This window comes from Branchiostoma lanceolatum, chromosome 12 (genome assembly GCF_035083965.1).
Source record: "Branchiostoma lanceolatum isolate klBraLanc5 chromosome 12, klBraLanc5.hap2, whole genome shotgun sequence".
In the NCBI taxonomy this organism is placed as follows: Eukaryota; Metazoa; Chordata; class Leptocardii; order Amphioxiformes; family Branchiostomatidae; genus Branchiostoma; species Branchiostoma lanceolatum.
This window is the reverse complement of record NC_089733.1, coordinates 5,055,773-5,075,757: the sequence shown is the minus strand read 5'-3', so window position 1 is coordinate 5,075,757 and position 19,985 is coordinate 5,055,773. Positions and strand designations below refer to the sequence as shown.

General features: G+C 43.1%; 1 protein-coding gene across 1 annotated transcript; it reads right to left on the bottom strand.

Annotated features, from left to right (window-relative positions):
• Nucleotides 1-580: 580 nt before the first annotated feature.
• LOC136445664 (uncharacterized) lies at nucleotides 581-1,366 on the bottom strand. The gene has a single exon (XM_066443797.1). It carries the CDS (start codon nucleotides 1,364-1,366, stop codon nucleotides 581-583), a length of 786 nt encoding a protein of 261 aa, XP_066299894.1.
• Nucleotides 1,367-19,985: the final 18,619 nt, after the last annotated feature.

Below are 19,985 nucleotides of genomic sequence, written 5' to 3'. Positions count from 1 at the left end.
TTCCCCCTGTGGGAAGCCTAAATGATCCTAAATCCTTCTTTCTCCCTGTGAGAAAGCCCTGAGCTCTCCTGTGTTGAGAAGCCTGTCCCTCTCTTCTGAGTGAGCCAATTTTCTTTCCATGTGCTGAGGTCCCTAGAGTCTTATTAACATTTCTAAAGGCGGCAAATATAAGAAACATTGGCATTTACACTGGCCCCCAATTGCCGACTTAAAGGCAATTTCTAGACTTTAGTTTCCTGATGCCAATGCTATACATTATACAATAATATAGTCTACATTGGTTAGTAGTAGAAACATGCAGAATAAAATTCCTTAAAGTCCAAATAGGGTATTCTAGTTCACTACGTTGCAGTTTCATGCATTATAAACTCTTATAATACTAGAGTCCGAACGTAATCCTCCTGGAATTTCAGGTTTCTAGTCTTCTCCCTGGTCTTCTTCCAGTATTGGGCACAGCTTGTCTATCGGACGTTCTAGGATGTTGTGCTGTGTTTTGACTCTGACATGTCGGACTAATCCTTCGCTGCCAGACACTACTTCTACCACTCTACCCAACGGCCACTGGCCTCGTGGGTTGTTCTCATCCTTCAGGAGCACTAGATCTCCCACTGTGAAGTTTCTTCTGTTTGCCCCATTTTTGGCGTCCTTGTAGAGTAGGTAGATACTCCTTGACCCATCTCTTCCAGTACAGGTCTGCAATGTACTGGATCTGCTTCCATCGGCGTCTTGCGTACTGGTCTCCCTTCTTTGTTAAGTTGGGTGGAAGGTCCGTCTTTGACTTAAGCGTCAGTAGATGGTTTGGTGTCAGGGGCTCTATGTCGTTAGCTTCCATATTTGCCGTTGTTATTGGCCTGCTGTTTATCATATATTCGACCTCGCAGAATAACGTACCCAAGCCTTCGTCGTCAAGTTGATGACCTTTGCTGACAGCATACAGCACTTGGCGTACGGTTCTGATCTGCCTCTCCCAAACTCCTCCGAAATGGGAACCTGAAGGTGGGTTGAATTTCCATTCTATCCCCTTCTTTAACATACTGTCATGCATCTTGCTGGTGTTCCATTTTTTGACTTCCCTCTTGAGTTCTGCCTTTGCTCCAACAAGATTCGTGCCATTGTCGGATATAATCATTCTCACTTGTCCTCTTCTTGCGATGAATCTCCGCAAGGTATTGATGCAACTATCCGTGTCAAGGGATTCTGCTTTCTCCAAGTGCACCGCTCGCGTCGTAGTGCAGGTGAAGATGACTCCATATCGTTTTACAATACTGCGGCCTCGTTTGACTTCGAAAGGGCCGAAGTAGTCGACGCCCACGTTGGTGAACGGTGGGTCCTCTGGTGTTACTCTGAAGGACGGTAGATCCGCCATCTTCTGTTCCCCTGTCCTGCCGTGATGACGGTGACAAGTAACACACTTGCCAATTACTTGTCTGATTAGCGAGTTAACTTGTGGAATCCAATAGCGTTCTCGCACTTTGGATGTCACATAGTTTCTCCCCAGGTGTCCGTTGTCCTCGTGGATTTCTCGAACCACTAGCTCTGACACTCGGGACCTCGTCGGGAGCATCATTGGATGTTTCATCTCTTCCTAGAGGGTTGTTTGACTCAGTCTTCCTCCTACCCTGAGGATGCCCTATTCATCTAACTTAGGGTTCAGCTGGAAGGTACTGCTGCTAGACTTCACTGATCCCTTGCTTCCTTGTAGGGATGCTATATATTCGCTGTAGTGACTACGTTCCACTGAAAAAGGCATCCATTTCATGAACATCATTACAATACCCTAAAAATTTGCATCAGTGGCAGATTACATAGCCCGGGTCAGCAATACCCTGCTATTTCAAACATGAACACTTGTACTATACCATGCATGTCTATGATAATTTTTTTTTAAAGATACACATTCTCTTGACAACCTGTGTTCAACATACATTCATTAAAACATAACCATTCCCCCCTTAATGGTTCATATATACCTGATTCATTCGAGCATGAAGACAACACTGTACTATAACAGGATTGATATCCACATAACTAACAAATATCCATTGTTATCATAATCAATGTCTTACATATCCCCTATACAGGTATGAACTCTACTCTGGGACAAGAGCCACGGTTCACGCTCGAGCAGCTGGACCTGCTGCTGCAGGTGCGCACCAACGTCCAGCTGCTCGAGGGGACCGGGCTGTCCAGGACACAGACCTTCCAAGCCCTACACATGATGGAGCAGAAGAACATCTACACAATAACACCGCCCAGCCTCCCCACTGCCTACAACACGTCTCTTCTCCAACCATCGTTCACCGTCTCTACACCGGCACCAACTTCGGAAAACACCACCAACACCACCAGGGACACCAGTCACGATCACACAAACGGCAACAACATCGTGAAACCCGACACACCGCCTCCCGACAACACATACACAGGTAAGAACAAATATTTACAACCTTAAATGTACCAACACTCGATTCCATGTGTCCTACAAAACATTCATACATTTTGCTACCTATACACACTGTTACAACTCTACAGGGAACGTGATTACAATATATATATCATCATCATCAGTTCCTTTTCCTTTTCCTACAATATATATATAGCACCACCACAAACGACAGTACAACGCCCACCCACCTAATGACAGATACATAAAATGCACAACGTAATACTTCATAACAAAAATACATGTATACCATCTTGAATGGCAATATTGACATTTGAAACAATTCCATTTTCCATGAACTAAAGCCGTATTTCATCCCACACAGGGCAGACCAACCAGGCAGAGCGAAATGTTTTCACTGCAATCGCCAACTTCCAAAGGTAACTCAACTACATACCTTCAATACAATAGACATTAAAGCCCAGGTTGCACATAGCCGAACAGGGCCTCCCGACTCACCCCGACCATGCCAGTTTGAGTGATTCGGGAATGATTCATAAACTGGGTCGGCTGGTGTTCGGCTTAAAAATGACAAAGACCCCTCTTTTGAAAGTCGCTGAAAATGTCCATTTCAATTAGGCAGTGGGTTACAAACCGGTCGGGAAATAATCAAAAGAGATTCGGCTACAAGTCGGGAGGGTTGGGAGTAGATTAGAAATCATTCGGGGCTTGGTTGGGGGTAACGTGTATTGGTTAGAAGATGGTTGGGACATGTTCGGCGCGCCCCCTAGCAGAAAATACGAAAAGTGCAAGCAATCTCACGTGTTAACGCATGCCTGGCGTGAGCGGCGTGCCCATTGGATACAAGCATGCAAATGCCGACAATGCGGCCGGAAAATGCGAACGCGTTGCCAAAGTCTGGTCAAACTGCTCCCGAACTATCGCCGAATCGGCTGGCGTTCGAGAGCCATGTTCGGCAATGTCTAACCTCGGCTAAAGGCGTGCGTGCCCGTAATCTGGGCTGCCGGTTTCGGCGTAAGTTCGAATCTCGGTTGGGATCATAGTTTCTACTCGCTCCTCTGATTTGTTTCACTACCATGATTACCAGACAACACCACAAAGGCACAATATGCTAACCTTGTACTTTCCTCCTACCCCACCAGTACAAAAAAAAAACAAAACAGCGCACAACTGCTGCTACAATCACCACCACCACCGAGGCCGACAACATGGCAGTGCAGGCAGTCCTGAACAAACAACCTCCACCCCCCTACAAACACCACACCTACCATCCTAACAGCTAGATTTTCGACCGCATTATGTCACCATTTATCTTTGTTCGTATAATAGATTTTAATGTTATGTTATGTTATGTAGATTTGAATTATGTTATGTTATGTAGATTTGAATATATACACAGTTGCATGTTCAAGTGTATGCGTAGAATACCAGACCGAGTCGGAAGACTTTGCTGATATTATTTGGTTAGTGGTTTCTGGTTCTGTTTGTAAGACTCAAAGACATGAAGCAATCCTCTAGCATTATATGAAAAGCTATAAAGTATGCATGTGTATAGCATTGCTATTTTTCAACACAGATATCGAACTATATGCATTCTATATTGTTATTACAAGGCTTCCAGGAATTGTAGAACTTTATAATGTAGGAGGTAAACATAAACAGTGCAAAAATGGAACTGAGGTCTTTATCACTTCTACCGAGATGGTGTACTTAGGGAAGTAGAAGAAATGCACTATAACTTTTTCTCCCCACCTCAATAGTGTTAAGACATGTAGCAATCCTGTAGCATTATATGAAAAGCATTTAAGTATGTATGTGTATAGCATTGGTAATTTTCAACAGAGATATCAAACTATTTTCATTCTATATAGTTATTACAAGACATCCATGAATTAAAGTACTTTATAATGTAGGAGGTTAAGATAAACAGTGCAGAAATGGAACAGGTATTGATCACTTCTTACCAAGATGATTCCATCATTCCTAATAAAAGTCTATAACTTGACAATATCTACATGACTATTGCTTTACAAACATACATGGCGTCCTCAATATACCATCTACAAAAAGGCCCCAATACGGCATGAACAATATTTTACCAATACATCACATTCATAAATGCTACCAAACCAAAAGCAATTACCTCCGAATATGCTATGCAAATACACCATCAATTACAAATACTTTGCATAACTACTATTTTGCATAACCAGACGGAAAAACAACAATTTACAGTATTGACAAATATTCCACAACACCATTCGTCGCCATGGCAATGTCTTTTTTCATTGCCAGTCTTGTTGCAGTTTTATGTGAACCGTGATAAACTTCAAGAAGGACGTTGGAGCTGCCCAGCAGGCTGCTGGAAATGCGGAACGCATGAAGGTAGGTGAGACATATACAATAGCTTCATCACGTAAGACTTCCTAGAAGACACGCCGTGTGATATGCAAGGTGTGTCACTGTGTGGCACCACAAATGACAAGCACCACAAGTACTGTCCTGAATGTAGAAACATGCTTGCAAACCGCCAGACTTGGACCAGTTGAGGAACCCCCAGGGAAGACTCCTCCTGTGATAAAACGGGTTTGTTTCTTAATCGATTTGTTTTCAATGTGATTAGTAGTTACATACTGAAACACCGAAAGGGAAAGTAACATAAACTGCCGGCCCCGGGGTTCGATCCCCCGAGCTCCGGATCATAACCTCACGCACTCTAACCACTAGGCTAAAAGGTCGCGACCCCATAGGCTGAACAGTTAGCGTGGTGCTATCACTGCTGCATGATAGTCCGTGTTACAATACTAAAAATCTACAACACCAGTAAGTAGTGGAAAAGCCAAGTAAAAGGTGCATTTACTAGACATTGCAGTGACCTTAATCATAATTTGAGAAAAATTCTTTATCTTCTTTGTGGTTTACTTCACAGAAATCACCAACTTCAAGCAACAGAGCTCGTGAAGTCCAAGCGGTTAAGGCTTGCCTTCAACCAAAGGTATATGTAGTTCTATTGATTCCTTGCTGTTCTTAGCAGGTATCTACTGATAGGCTGAAATATCTGATGCCATTCTGATACAACTTTGAAATTCTGGGACTACTTAATATTCATATCATAAATGAAAATGTGCATGCAGTATGTAGCCATTAACAAGCGTCATTAAAATTGATGTGATACATCTAGCAGGATTTCAAAGATACAATATCTACATACTTGATGGCTGAATTATGCATATGTTTAAACCCTTTTCCACCATGGTAACATCTTCACTTAGGGTTTTATAAATCCTGCAGCAGACAATCGGTGCTATGTGAACGCCATCATGCAGTGTCTTATTGCCAGCGGGTTTGGGGAGTCTGACCAAAACATCCCAAATGACAACTTCATGCTGTGGCTCGGAGACTTCATCAGGTCCCATAGCCAGCTTGTCCAGCATGAAAATGTCGACACGACAGAGTTCATTAGTCACATCAGCTGTCACCAATGAAGTCGCCTCCACGTCAGCTGTCATCGCTGCAGTCGCCGCCACGTCAGCTGTCACCGATGAAGTCGCCTCCACGTCAGCTGTCGTCGCTGCAGTCGCCGCCACGTCAGCTGTCATCGCTGAAGTCGCCGCCACGTCAGCTGTCATCGCTGCAGTCACCGCCACGTCAGCTGTCACCGATGAAGTCGCCGCCACGTCAGCTGTCACTGCTGATGTTCTGATGATCTCTTCTTTGTTTTCATTTTAAAAAAACTGTTTCATTGGCATATACCAGGCCAACACCCTGCCCAAATACAAGCAGTATGCTGTTTCCTCACTCAATGGTGATGGCAACTGTAGAGTTGTGATTGCGACTACTTCTCTAAGTATGGGACTGAACTTCCCAAATATATCGTGTGTGATAATGTACGGCCCACCAGAGGATGCAGAAGGTATACTCCAGCAAGTTGGTAGAGCTGGCCGTGGTAGGTCATCTGTCAATGCAGTATTGGACTACCATGGGGTACAGCTAATCGATGTTGATAAGGCTATTAAGGGTTTTGAAGACAAGTCCAAGTGACTGCCTCCGTAAGGCTTTATATGGTCTGTTTGAAGACAGCCCAATCAGTGTGGAACCTGGCCACAAATGCTGCACTGTCACTGGACATGTACATGTGCGAGTGAAGCATGTGAACTCCATTCCCACCATCTGAGTCCTTCATTAATATTGTAAAGTTACCTACTAGATACAGAAATGTAGATCCAGAAGACAGAATTCTCATCAGGGAAAATCTGCAGGATTATCGGGTTTACTTGCTAGCCAATACAACACATCTGTATACAAATGCTGAGGCGTGCACTGGTTTTAGCGACGAGTTGATTGATCTAGTCGTTGACAACTGTACCCACATTTTTGACCTTGACTACATTGTCACTCACCTCCCTGTCTTCTACGGAGAACATTAGTATCACCGAGACAAACACAGCCGCACAGAAACCTCAGGGAGTACTGCCAGGGTAGGGGACCACCATGATAGGCAGGAACGCACTGAACGCAAGAGTGAAACATTCTAAAACCCCATGCTTGTTTTAAGAGAGCAGCAGACACATGTACATTATTGTGTTAGAGGATAAGAGTATGGAAAGTTCATGTAAAGGCATAAGGCTATGCTACGGAGATTGAACATCATTGAGTTTTCCAACACAACCACCTTTTGTCTAGTAGTTGAAGTGAAAAACACCCTACATGGGTGCCTCCATTAACAAGGCATTCTTGGTAGCATGCACCGGATATGAATATGGATGTAACAGCTACACGTCTCTCGATTATTATAACTAATATATCCGGATACTTTCTTTAGAGTACATCGATCTCAACGTCAGATACTCTTCAAGGTACAGCATGTACAGCAGCACATTGCCGCCCTTCCTAAAGAACAGGCCAAGGAGCCTGGTAGAGCACATCCTGTCCCGATATGAAGACGCAAGGCTTTACATTAAGCCTAAGAGCAGAGTCAACAAAGGTGATGGGTTTTTCCAGGTTAAGGGTTCCTGTCATCAGAGCACCCAACAGACTATTTTCTTCGGAACCAATAACACCATGTTATCTAGTAGTTTGATATAAGTAGCCAGTAGCATTTTATCTTTGCCTTACATTGTACCTGTTACAATCGTTGTGCAATAAACTTGACTTGACTTGTACCTGAAAGGACAGGCAGAGGTACAAATTACTATACAAACGAAATGCTGGGGGAAGCTAGCGGCCGGTTCCTACGTTTGTTTATGCGACACACATGTTGGATGACGTTTTCGGGCAGCTGAACATGTATGTTCTGACCGGTGTGATTTTTGGTTTCACCATGGTTGCCAGGGTCTCAGCTCTATCATGTACACCTATTAAAGCCACTCAAATGTTCATTAATTTGATGGTTGCAATAATCCACTCTACTCCCGTTGCTATACCATACCCATAATGAAAGACAAAAAAGGGCAGTGCTACCGTATTTGTTAGGTTACCACCGCGAACATTTCTGCATTTACAGTAACCCCTTTGGCCGGCAAAACAACATGCTCCGCTACCAAAAGTTGCACCCTATCCTACAATATGTATCGCGTGGGTCTATTAATCGAGGGGCCCTGTGGTATAATGATGATGATGAGTGAGTTATCAACTTAAGCCAATTAAACACAAGATAATGATTTCTACTTCTTTTTCTTCTTCCCAGATTTCTTTCCTTTCTTCCCGGATTTTTTGCCCTTCTTCTTTCCGGACTTCTTCCCCTTTTTGCCCGATTTCTTGCCGGATTTGCCGCGCTTTTTGTCCCCTTCTCGGGGGTATTCATGTCCAGGGATGTATTCTAACACATATCAATTGTTATCTTAATCAATATCTTACATATCACCTATACAGATATGAACTCTAGTCTGGAAAAACAGCCACGGTTTACGCTCGAGCAGCTGGACCTGATGCTGCAGCTGCGCTCCAACCTCCAGCTGCTCGAGGGAACCGGGCTGTCGAGGACCGAGACGTTTCAGGCAATGCACTTGATGGAGAAGAACTTCTACACCATCACACAACCGCCCAGCCTCCCCACTGCCTACAACACGTCACTTCTCCAACCATCGTTCATCGTCATTACACTAACTACGGCTCCAAACAAACCACCACCACCAGGGACATCTGTAACACAACCGGCAACATCGGGCTATCACCCGACACACTGCCTCTCGATATCACATACACAGGTAAGAACAGAAATTACAACCTTTAATGTACTGACACTAGATTCCATGAGTCCTACAAAACATTCATACATTTTGCTACCTATACACAATGTTACAACTCTACAGGGAACGTGATTACAATATATATAGAGCACCACCACAAACGACAGTACGACGCCCACCCACCCACCTAATGGCAGATACATAAAATGCACAACGTAATACTTCATAACAAAAATACATGTATACCATCTTGACTGGCAATATTGATATTTGAAACAATTCCATTTTCCATGAACTAAAGCAGTATTTCATCCCACACAGGCCAGACCAACCAGGCAGAGCGAAATGTTTTCACTGCAATCGCCAACTACCAAAGGTAACTCAACTACATACCTTCAATACAATAGACATTAAAGCCCAGGTTGCACATAGCCGAACAGGGCCTCCCGACTCACCCCCGACCAGTAGGTTAGAAAGCATTCGGGGCTTGGTTGGGGGTAACGTGTATTGGTTAGAAGATGGTTGGGACATGTTCGGCGCGCCCCCTAGCAGAAAATACGAAAAGTGCAAGCAATCTCACGTGTTAATTGGGATCATAGTAGGGGAGACTAAAGGGAAATGCTTAAGCACACCAGTCTATGAGAAAATAGGCCAAAAAAGGGCATCATATCTCACCTTTCAGACATTCCGGTGACACAAACTCACCTTCATGTGGTAGATTACTTCTTAATTTGTCCGTACTTGTCGTCACAAGGAATTTGATACGGCTATTTTCTAGCTACAGGCCATTTTGTAAACAAACCTCAAATTTGACCCCTGAGCCAGGCCTACAACAGGCGAACAGCCAGCTGGGAGTTTCTGGCATCATGTATCCAATAACGACACCATATATGGACAAAATTCTGTTTTTTTGCCAAAACATTTTCTTAAAACCCTATACTATGCCATCAGCCAGCAAAATGCCACAATTTCACCAAATTGCCCCTCAAAAAAGGTTTTCAAAGTTCTTATAAGAAAAGAATCTTGAGGTCTCTCATCGTGCATGCTACGCGCATGTCCCTATCCCTTTAGTCTCCCCTATTAGAAAATTCAACTTGAGAATTTGCAAATTTCAATAGTATCATCAAATGCAGGGAAGGGTTGTGAAGCACTATCCACAATATGAAAGATGTCTGTTGGTTAATGAACCCCTGGGACCCACTTGTATAACAGGTGTCATGGCAGCTCTGAAGGCCTGTGTACAGCAGTCTTGAATAGGGCCTAGCTTACAGCAGCCAATATGTTCAGCCAGGAGATTTGGAAAAACTAAGCAAAGAAATGTCAGATATTGTCCATTCTAACACAGAATGGCATGCTTCACTGTGACAGGGACCTGAATATACTCATCAAAAGATTCCCTGGTTCATTGGGGCACTTTTAAAAGGTTTGTTCTGTACAGTCTTTAAAAGTAGGTCAAACTCAAGTCTGGAAGATTTTACAGACTCTACATGCTACTTTCTGAAAATATGCTGTGACAAGGCTTCCAAGTATGATGCCATGGTACCTGCTTAATGGTGATATCACCCAAATAAACAAGGAAAACATCAGGAAATGCACTCCCACACTTGCATCATCACTTATTATTTCCTTATTTGGCTGGCCTTGAGTCAGTGGAAACTAAAGCTAGCCACACACGTCATCAAGGGTGGCAGGGTCGGGCATGTCCCTTGAGAGCTACCTGTCACACATTTCCCTGGGTCAAGTGCTATATAAGAGATGAGGAAATGAGTTGTAAGCCACAATTTCTTGAAGACAATTCAGCCGAAGAACATCCATCCATCAGAAGACATCATGGGAAAGAGGAAGATGCAGCACGATGGGCAGTTCAAGCCTGGAAACTATCCATGGAACAAAGGGGGCACTAAGAAGGCACGTGTAAGACTTCCTACATACGTCAGACCTTCAGAGGAAGACTACTCTTTGCTGGCGGACAGAGACAGGGACGGCAACGTCCTCCATAACAAAATGGACATCATCAGGGAGTCTAGAAGACCCATCCTGCTGCGTCCACAGAAGTCAGACTCCAGTGAAATGAACCAGTATCTTGGGGACGGGAGTGCAGAGGGTGCAGATGATGTTGTCGGGTACAGAATCTGGCAGGCGACAGCCGCTGTCCGAGCATGTGCCAAGGCGCAGCGGGACCACGATAAGCGACGACCCACCTGCCCAGAGCTTGTCAGGGCCTCGGCCAGGGAGGAGAAGACGATGGGACTGGCAACAGCTGAAAAGCTGGTGTGCGATCGATGCGGATATGGCTCATCCTCCCAGAAGTTCTATGACGAGATAATACGAGATGGACCAGGAGGGAGAACCCCCGTCATCAACATGGCTGCGCAAGTAGCCCTGGCTGACTGTCCGATGGCTGTCTCTGGATTCAGACAGATGATGGCTACCATGGACTTACCCGTACCATCTGAGCCTGCACTTCAGAACCTGGCAAATAAGTACAGTGACATAATGGAAGAAGAAAACGAAAAGGACATGAAACGCTGGATTCAGGTGATGAAAAGGGTGAATGCGATGAAGGGGTACAAACCAGACAGTCCAATTCGGGGGCAAGCGGACACAAGATATCATACTCCACTTGGGAACCTCAGGGGAAGGAAGCCGGGACAGCCAAGTGATAGCAGCAACGCCACATTCGTGGAAGAGGTGACAACAAGGAACAAAGTCATTGCTAATCATCTGAAAATCAAGACCTGTAGGCTGTGCACATTCTATCAAGGCCACGGACTTGAGCCTCCTCCCCACAAGTGCTCAGCTAACACTTTGCCGCAGGCCCCGATTGGAAACGAAGAGGAGTCTGGGGAAAAGATGGCAAGAGACTTGCTTGAGAGCAACGTCAGAGTCTCGGGTCTCATCACAGATGGAGACAGTCGAACTTTCAGAGGGATGGCCACGGTAAAGCGGGAGGAAGCCGTCCGCCCAATCAGAGTAAAACAGGAGAGGTGCTTGGTACACATCAGCCGAAATGTGCGAACTAAAATCAGCAGCACTAAATGGTCTCCCACCATGTTTCCAGGGGCAAAGGCAGAGAGCAGAAGCCGGGTGAAGCACAGATTTGCTAACGACCTTGTTCAACGCCTGAATGCTGAGCATGAAGCGGCCCTGACACAGCTTGGAATGCGGACGAGACACGGAGTGGAAAGAGCGATGGACAAGGCCATGCGGGCAATACCCCACTGCTACGCTGGAAACCATGACTGGTGTTTGGAATACTCCCTCGTATGCAGACACCCATCACGATGGAGGTTTCAGAAGATAAATGCTGAGGCAAGAGGACAAATCAACCCTAACCCATCTGACTGTAAACTCTTACGTGTCGCCATGGAGATGAGACTCGGCAAGAAGGCACTAGAGTTGACTCGGCATTTTGCGAATACGAACAAGGCCGAATCTGTTAACAGACAGATAAGTAAAAGTGCACCGAAGAATATTACCCGCTTCCGCACTCTTGCCGGTAGGATCGCCTCAGCCCTTCACTCCTCCAACAATGGCACTGGCCTCTCCGTCGCGATGAAGAGGCTCGCTGCAGGTATCCCACTCTCTCCAAAGTCCAAAGCTGTCCGTGTTCTGGAAAAGATGAGGGAGAGGCAAGATTACAAGAGATCCTACAAGCAGGAACCGGCAAACAAGAAATTTAAACGGGAAAATGCCAACATAATGGGAAAATTTGTAGTGTACGATGAGGGTCGAGAAAGAGGCACGTACAAGAGTGCAGAGGTGGCCAAGCCCTCCAAGGGACAGCGTGAGTCGCCAAGGAAGGAGCACAACAAGACGGCACCGACCACGGGTACAGCCGGGCTGGGGACAAGGAACCTGAAGATTACTACAGTGACTCTGAAGACGATTCAGACGAAGATATGGACTTGTGTTGAGACTTACCTAGCTAGTTGAAGATACAAGGAGGAAACTGCTCATGGCGGATGCAATACCCACGGGACTGGCATTGTTTACGACTGTTGTTGATGTGGGGGGGTTCTAGTGACAAGTGCTCGATCCGAACGCACAATGGGACTACACAAATGCGAGACATGTAGTCCATCGATTTCTATGCGACCAGTAAAAGCCATGTATGCAATTCTATGAGCATGTAATCTCGTACGATTCTCAGGATTCGGGAAGGCCCGATGTGGCATCCTCGCAACGTTCACCGAGCCATATTGGACTCTAGATGTTCTAGTCTTTCCCCCAATCCACAGTAAACAAGATCTGGTGGGGTGGGGGAGTACTTTTTTAGAGATTTTGGACCTGTACTCTCGGCACCAATTGTCACAAATTTGACAATGTCTGTAATACTGTTCCATGACAGAAATGCCTGAAAAGGCCAAAAATGTACCGAATTTCTGAATAAATGACAGTTGAAATATATCTTCACGTGTTCCAGATGTCTTCTTGGGTCAAAAGTCAATTAGACAGGGGCGAAAATACACCGAATTAGCCCGAACACAGTGGGAGGTGGGCGGTCAGATTTTCCTATAGGGGAGACTAAAGGGAAATGCTTAAGCACACCAGTCTATGAGAAAATAGGCCAAAAAAGGGCATCATATCTCACCTTTCAGACATTCCGGTGACACAAACTCACCTTCATGTGGTAGATTACTTCTTAATCTGTCCGTACTTGTCGTCACAAGGAATTTGATACGGCTATTTTCTAGCTACAGGCCATTTTGTAAACAAACCTCAACTTTGACCCCTGAGCCAGGCCTACAACAGGCGAACAGCCAGCTGGGAGTTTCTGGCATCATGTATCCAATAACGACACGATATATGGACAAAATTCTGTTTTTTTTGCCAAAACATTTTCTTAAAACCCTATACTATGCCATCAGCCAGCAAAATGCCACAATTTCACCAAATTGCCCCTCAAAAAAAGGTTTTCAAAGTTCTTATAAGAAAAGAATCTTGAGGTCTCTCATCGTGCATGCTACGCGCATGTCCCTATCCCTTTAGTCTCCCCAGTACCTACTCGCTCCTTTCATTTGTTTCACTACCATGATTACCAGACAACACCACAAAGGCACAATATGCTAACCTTGTACTTTCCTCCTACCCCACCAGTACAACAAAACAGCGCACAACTGCTGCTACAATCACCACCACCACCGAGGCCGACAACATGGCAGTGCAGGCAGTCCTGAACAGACAACCTCCACCACCCTACAAACACCACACCTACCATCCTAACTGCTAGATTATCGACCGCATTATGTCAACATTTATCTTTGTTCGTATAATAATTTTTTACTGTTACATGTATGTTATGTTATGTAGATTTGAATTATGTTATGTTATGTAGATTTAAATATATACACAGTTACATGTTCAAGTGTATGCGTAGAATACCAGACCGAGTCGGAAGACTTTGCTGATATCATAATTTGGTTACTGGTTTCTGGTTCTGTTTGTAAGACTCAAAGACATGAAGCAATCGTCTAGCATTATATAAAAAGCTATAAAGTATGCATGTGTATAGCATTGCTATTTTTCAACACAGACATCGAACTATATGCATTCTATATTGATATTACAAGGCTTCCTGGAATTGTAGAACTTTATAATGTAGGAGGTAAACATAAACAGTGCAAAAATGGAACTGAGGTCTTCAGCACTTCTACCGAGATGGTGTACTTTGGGAATTGGAAGAAATGCACTATAACTTTTCCTACCCACCTCAATAGTGTTAAGAATGCATTAACAAGATGGAGGATGGTCGACATCCTAAAGGGGGCGGCCGGGAGAGTCATGCTGGTAGATGATTTTTTTTCTACCAGCTGGGATCTGGCACTGAGGCCATCAAGGCACTTGAAGTGATTATGACCAGAGCTCTGGAGCGTACGTAGCTACATCAACATGCGTGTTTAAAATATATTGTTAATTGCAGCAAACATGAAGATAATACTTTTTTTTACTTATTATGGCAACCAAGGTGTCATATGAAATGCCTGACCTATAGATTCACCAGTATGATTCAGTGAAATTGAAGCACACACGGACCCATGTCAGAAAAATTCATAGAGTTGGCAGTGTATAAGGAGCAGAAAGAAACACATCTTCAGACACAATGCGGGCTTGTGCTTGTCTGCTGCCCACGTATGTTATGTGTTTTAATGTTATAATGGTAAAGCTCGGTACTGATAAGCTGGGACGTACTTTCCGTAGAGGTAACATTCGGATATGAGCCAAAAGAATATAGTGTTGGAGTATGTAAATCTATTACATAAACGGATATATTCTTTTACATTGCTCCATCATAGTTTCTTTTCTTCCAATGAAGTATATTGCTATAAATCAATAGAAAGCTTGAGAGTCTCTACCTTTAATAAATGTCTTACAAGCTATACCTAGCAATGAAATGTGCATTCCAGAACGAATGAGAGAATAATTGATGAGCTTATTCTCCCACAATTCAACGCGATTCACGATGGCGAAGGTAAGAACATTTCTCTGCAATGTTCTAGAATGTTAGCAATATAGTTGTATTTTTTTTAGCTTGGACAGTGGAAGGCCAGGTGATTCCTTGAATCTGACGCCTGGGGTCAGTTTTGACCCCATACGGTGGTTTGAGGGTTAATAAGAGACCTACTCATAGTACCTTTCATAGATATAACATGTTGTATAGTAACATACATGAAAGTGGCTTACAATGTATTCACCTCCCTTGTTGCTACAAAGTTAAATTATTTTTGAATAGAATTACGATGTTGAACAAAATTTTTAAAGAATATCTAAGTCTCCATCGAATGAAAGAAAAAGAAACAACAAAAAAACATGCCAAGAGGCTGTCAAAATCAAAATACAATTGGTGCTGCCTTTCTTGACAGATTAAAATGAAGCACAGATCCATTATTACTAGGTGAGTAAAAAGGCTTATACAAGAGGATGGAAATATAATTGTTGTCGACCCCGCTGCTTCAAATTCCATTGATCTGTGAGTGGGGTGCGGTTTGATCTCCAACTCGACATGTTGTAACTTAATGTTTGAAATCTACAGTGTGGTCAATTTCTTCCTTAACCGAAAAGTTAAGTGGCAACTAGATCTACAATGGTTAAAAGGTGACACAGTTCTAACTTGATGAAATTGTTGCGCTCTGATAACTGTATTTAGGAAAAATGATAGATACAAATGGAGCGATGCTTTGATAGGATTTGGGGAACTGGTGTGGTACAGTTCATGTGATAATGACAGTGAGCTGTCATCGAGCTACTTTGATGGCATATCCAGGTGGGCATGTGGCAAGGGCAGCAAAAACAAACTATTAATAGAACGAATGCCAGATAATACCTCTCCCTTCAGTATCTTATCCAATACTCTACAGATAGAACAATAAATCTTATGTAAGACTACCATTGTGACTGCCAGCATATCGTCCCTTTGACTTCAAATCAAGTTTACAAGCAATGTAATGCTGAATATTGTACAAATGCAGTGCTTTTTGTCATTTTGTCACATTTTCTATCATTGATGAAGAATGTCCCCATTCATACATAGTAGCCCAATTCGCATTAGGGCCAAATCGCCCGGAGTCACATTCCTGTATAATCGCGTCCAACAGCCAAGTCGATGAAGCTGCATCCCTTGTAGTTTGTTTCTACTTCGCCTTGAGGTTTTTAACCTTGGTGTGCCATCATTTCCAGGTTTTCGTGTACCCCTATTTGGCTAAAGCACAAGTACAACTGCTAAATGACGGGAGTAAAGACGATGTGCATAGTTTTCGCTAACTTGCGGGAGGCGTACGCAGGTAAGGCGACATATTAAACTACGCATTATAAGAACTACTTAAATCACATCAGCCACTGTCTCTTATCATGGAATGTACACATTAGAGAATTTTAGTGGACTGATCTATTGTTGTTTGTACGTATACAGGCACGGGAGGTCCAGTTGTATTGGGAGGTCCAGTTGTATTGGAAGAAATGTTTGAAAAATAACCTCCTTGATACCATAATCACAACAAAATTAGTCTAAATATCCTTACAAATAAAGGCTTGTGATAAGGGAATAGACAATGTGAAAGCATAAGTGTAAAATAGTATTTTTAAACTTCTATTCATGAGCTAGCTACTTATTGTTTTTCAATTCAATTTGTCGCATAATGAGATATTTTTATATCTTCTTGTAGGTATTTGCCTTCAACAGCTCAAACGATCGGTTACGAAATATGGCCGACTTCCTCATCACCCTGCTTTTCCTGAATGGAGAAGTTCAGACTGTCGCTACAACACTTAACCCTATCTAGACCGGGCTTTTTTTAGACTTCTTGGACCGGGGGGTTTATGATGGGGGGCTCATTCGCCCCCCCCATCATAATTTCCGAACGGTATGTTGTATCATCACCAAATTTGCAGGGAGTGATGTACACGTAAAGTTTGAGGATTTTTGCAATTTTGGTGACGTTATGACGTAATATGACGTAATTATGACGTCATCTATGTGATTTTATTGGCTAAATAGGGAATTCCCATAATATCTAAAGATATTAGACAAAATAGTGCGTATTATTGATTTTAAGGTATGCCAACACATTTGGCGTTAATTCTGATTACGTTGACGTCAAAATGACGTCGACGAATGACGTCATGTGTTGTTAGCGACCCCATGGGATCCGCCATCTTTGATCGGCCATTTTAAAATTTTCGAAAATACATTTTTTCCACTTATGACCCCAAATAACAATCAAAATAGACTAAAAAAATAATCTGAATGTTTCTGGTTAAGAAAATTCCAGGTTGTGACGAATTTGAAGACAAAAAACCTGTTTATGGCGAAAATAAGGATCTTGTCCACCATCTTGGATTTTGAGCGATGACGTCATCAAATTAGCATAATTTATGAATACTAAATTATGACAGTCACATTAAATCACATATGATGTTAGACATGTAGGAAACTAGTGTGTTTGAGCAAGAAAACATTGGAAACAACTATGTTTAAATCGAAATTAGTGAAATTTGCATAAAAATGTCTCTTCAAAAACCCGTTGCCATGGCAACACGAAAAATGATAAACTTATGCTTTTATCATAATATTGTTGCCAACTAAATTTTAGGCAAAGTCACCAACTTTGGTTGTCCTACCATACGTCGTTTGGCAGTTATACGATGTCAAAGTTGGCGCGGGCACTTTTAGCCCCCCCCCCCCCGGGCTAGATAGGGTTAAGGAAATACTAAACCAGCTGTAGGGGATGACGGGGGTAATGGTAAATTTTAGTTTTTATCATAGAATTACTGAATAATTGGAACATCGCAGATATTTATAGATCGTGACTGGTAATAAAGATTGACTACTGCTACCTTTTGTGAAACAGAAAACAGAGTCAGGGTTTGTGGAATAGATTGAACACGATATAAGCCATGTTGTTCTTCTTTTCAGGATTGCCGGCTACCACATCTCATTTTCCTAGGCAAGCCATTGCGACGTGAAGAGGCTGATGATATCCTTTGATCAGTTTTTTACCGGTTTCATATGATGTTCCTAAATTTCTTAAAATCGAAAATTATTCCTGGATTGTGTCCGGAAAATGATCACCCATCCTTTATAAGCATAAAAAGGTTTTTGGAGAAATGATTTTTAAAAATAGTGACGTAAAAAACGTCTTTGTTAAATGCATTGATGACTTTTATTTTCTCTGTGTCCTAACTTTCCTTGTGATCGAATTACAGTGAATTTTAAGTTATTAGTACGTAATCATCAAGTATGTGTGTTAGTATTGATGAGTCACATTATCTATTTATACAACACTTCACCAGGTATACATGGCTTCTGTTGTGGATTCATGGTGTCTGAGATAACCAGAAATTTTCAGGCAAACACTCTGAAAAACTGTGAGTAAAGTAGAACTTTAAAATGATTTCATTTATCAAATGCCGGTGTTACCTACTACTTTACAAGATAAATCGTTTGATGATTTCTGTTCTGATATGGCACTGTTAACCTTCCCGATGGTTCCACCATCACTTTATCCCCAAGAAAAAGAGCCAAAACCTAGGCTGACAGAGGCTGCCCTGTTGGGGTTGCGGAAACAGTCTGTGACCGATGCAACTAAGGTATTGCTGTCATACAACATGGCTATAGGTTTCTCCGAAACAGAGGACATCTCAGTGAAGCGAGCTACACTGAAGTTGTTGCTGGTTGGCATGAAGCAGCTGAAGATGGACATGATCCTAGATGAACTTATGTCATTCACAATTCTACATGTATAATTTTAATTTATTTGTGACAATTGTTGTCTATCTTTCCTAAACAGAATGATGATCCACGGGACAATGTTACAGGCAAATACACGGGTTTACAGGCATAACTCCTACACTGTGTTGTTTGGTGGAGACAGGCACGTTGCTGAAATTCTCTGCTTTGTTCAATATGCCTCTACATCCTGCTCATATGTTGACCCAACTCAGTGCAAACTAAAGGCCAACCACTTTGCCATAGTCCGTATGTTACAGACCATTCCAACAGATGAAGTGCACAATGATATAACACTTCACTGTGCGAAACATCAATAAAAATGAAACCTCTGATACCGTTGTGGCAGTTGTCTTTAACGAGATCATCGCAAAGGAAGTACAAATCTCAGCAGAGTTTCCTAACAGTCTGGAGAAGGAGTAACCTTTCATTCAATCTTTGAGGTAGTGTCTCTTTTCAACAACATATGGAAGTGTATGTGAAGTGCTTGATTCATGTGTTCACAACTCAGGAATAGAGGTTAAGGTGTCACCGCGTAGTCTTTTACTGTTGGCCACAGCTGACCTACCAGCGAAGGCGAAGCTGATTTCAATGTTCACTGCAGTACAGATGAAGTTGCTCTTGGTTTGCTATGGGAAAGTGTTGAAAAATCACAGCATCTTCAATATTTGACCAAGAGCAACTTTGACAAGCTTAAGAAAGGAGATCTGATTCACAAGCAACAATAAAACATTGACCCAGCGTGGAACGGATATTTCGCTGAAGGGTGCAAGAATGATATTGTGGGAATCTTTGGGCACAGATTGTTCGCTAACACTTTAAAATGGGGATGTCGGTGAAGTGCGTTCAGTTCGCAGCATGGCTGCATGGAGCCGGGGTGGACAAGAGCACAGTGGAAGATTGAAAGAAGAAAAATCCCTGACGTCACGGCCGGGTATGCACCTAAGGACATGTACGAGTCCGGGCTCTTCTATCGAACGACCACTAAAAGGACACTTTCTGTACAGGGAGAACAGTGCGACGGAGGGAAGCAGGCAAAAGATAGTCACAATCATGCTCTGTGCTAGCATGACTGGCGAAGCGCTAAAACCCCTCATCATCGGGAGGTCTTAGCACGTGAACGTGAGGAGTCTGCCGGTGACGTACAGGAACAACAAGACGGTGTAGA

Excerpts from the sequence above, each read along its gene's own strand:
- LOC136445664 (XM_066443797.1), bottom strand. The coding sequence starts at position 1,366 with ATGGCGGATCTACCGTCCTTCAGAGTAACACCAGAGGACCCACCGTTC.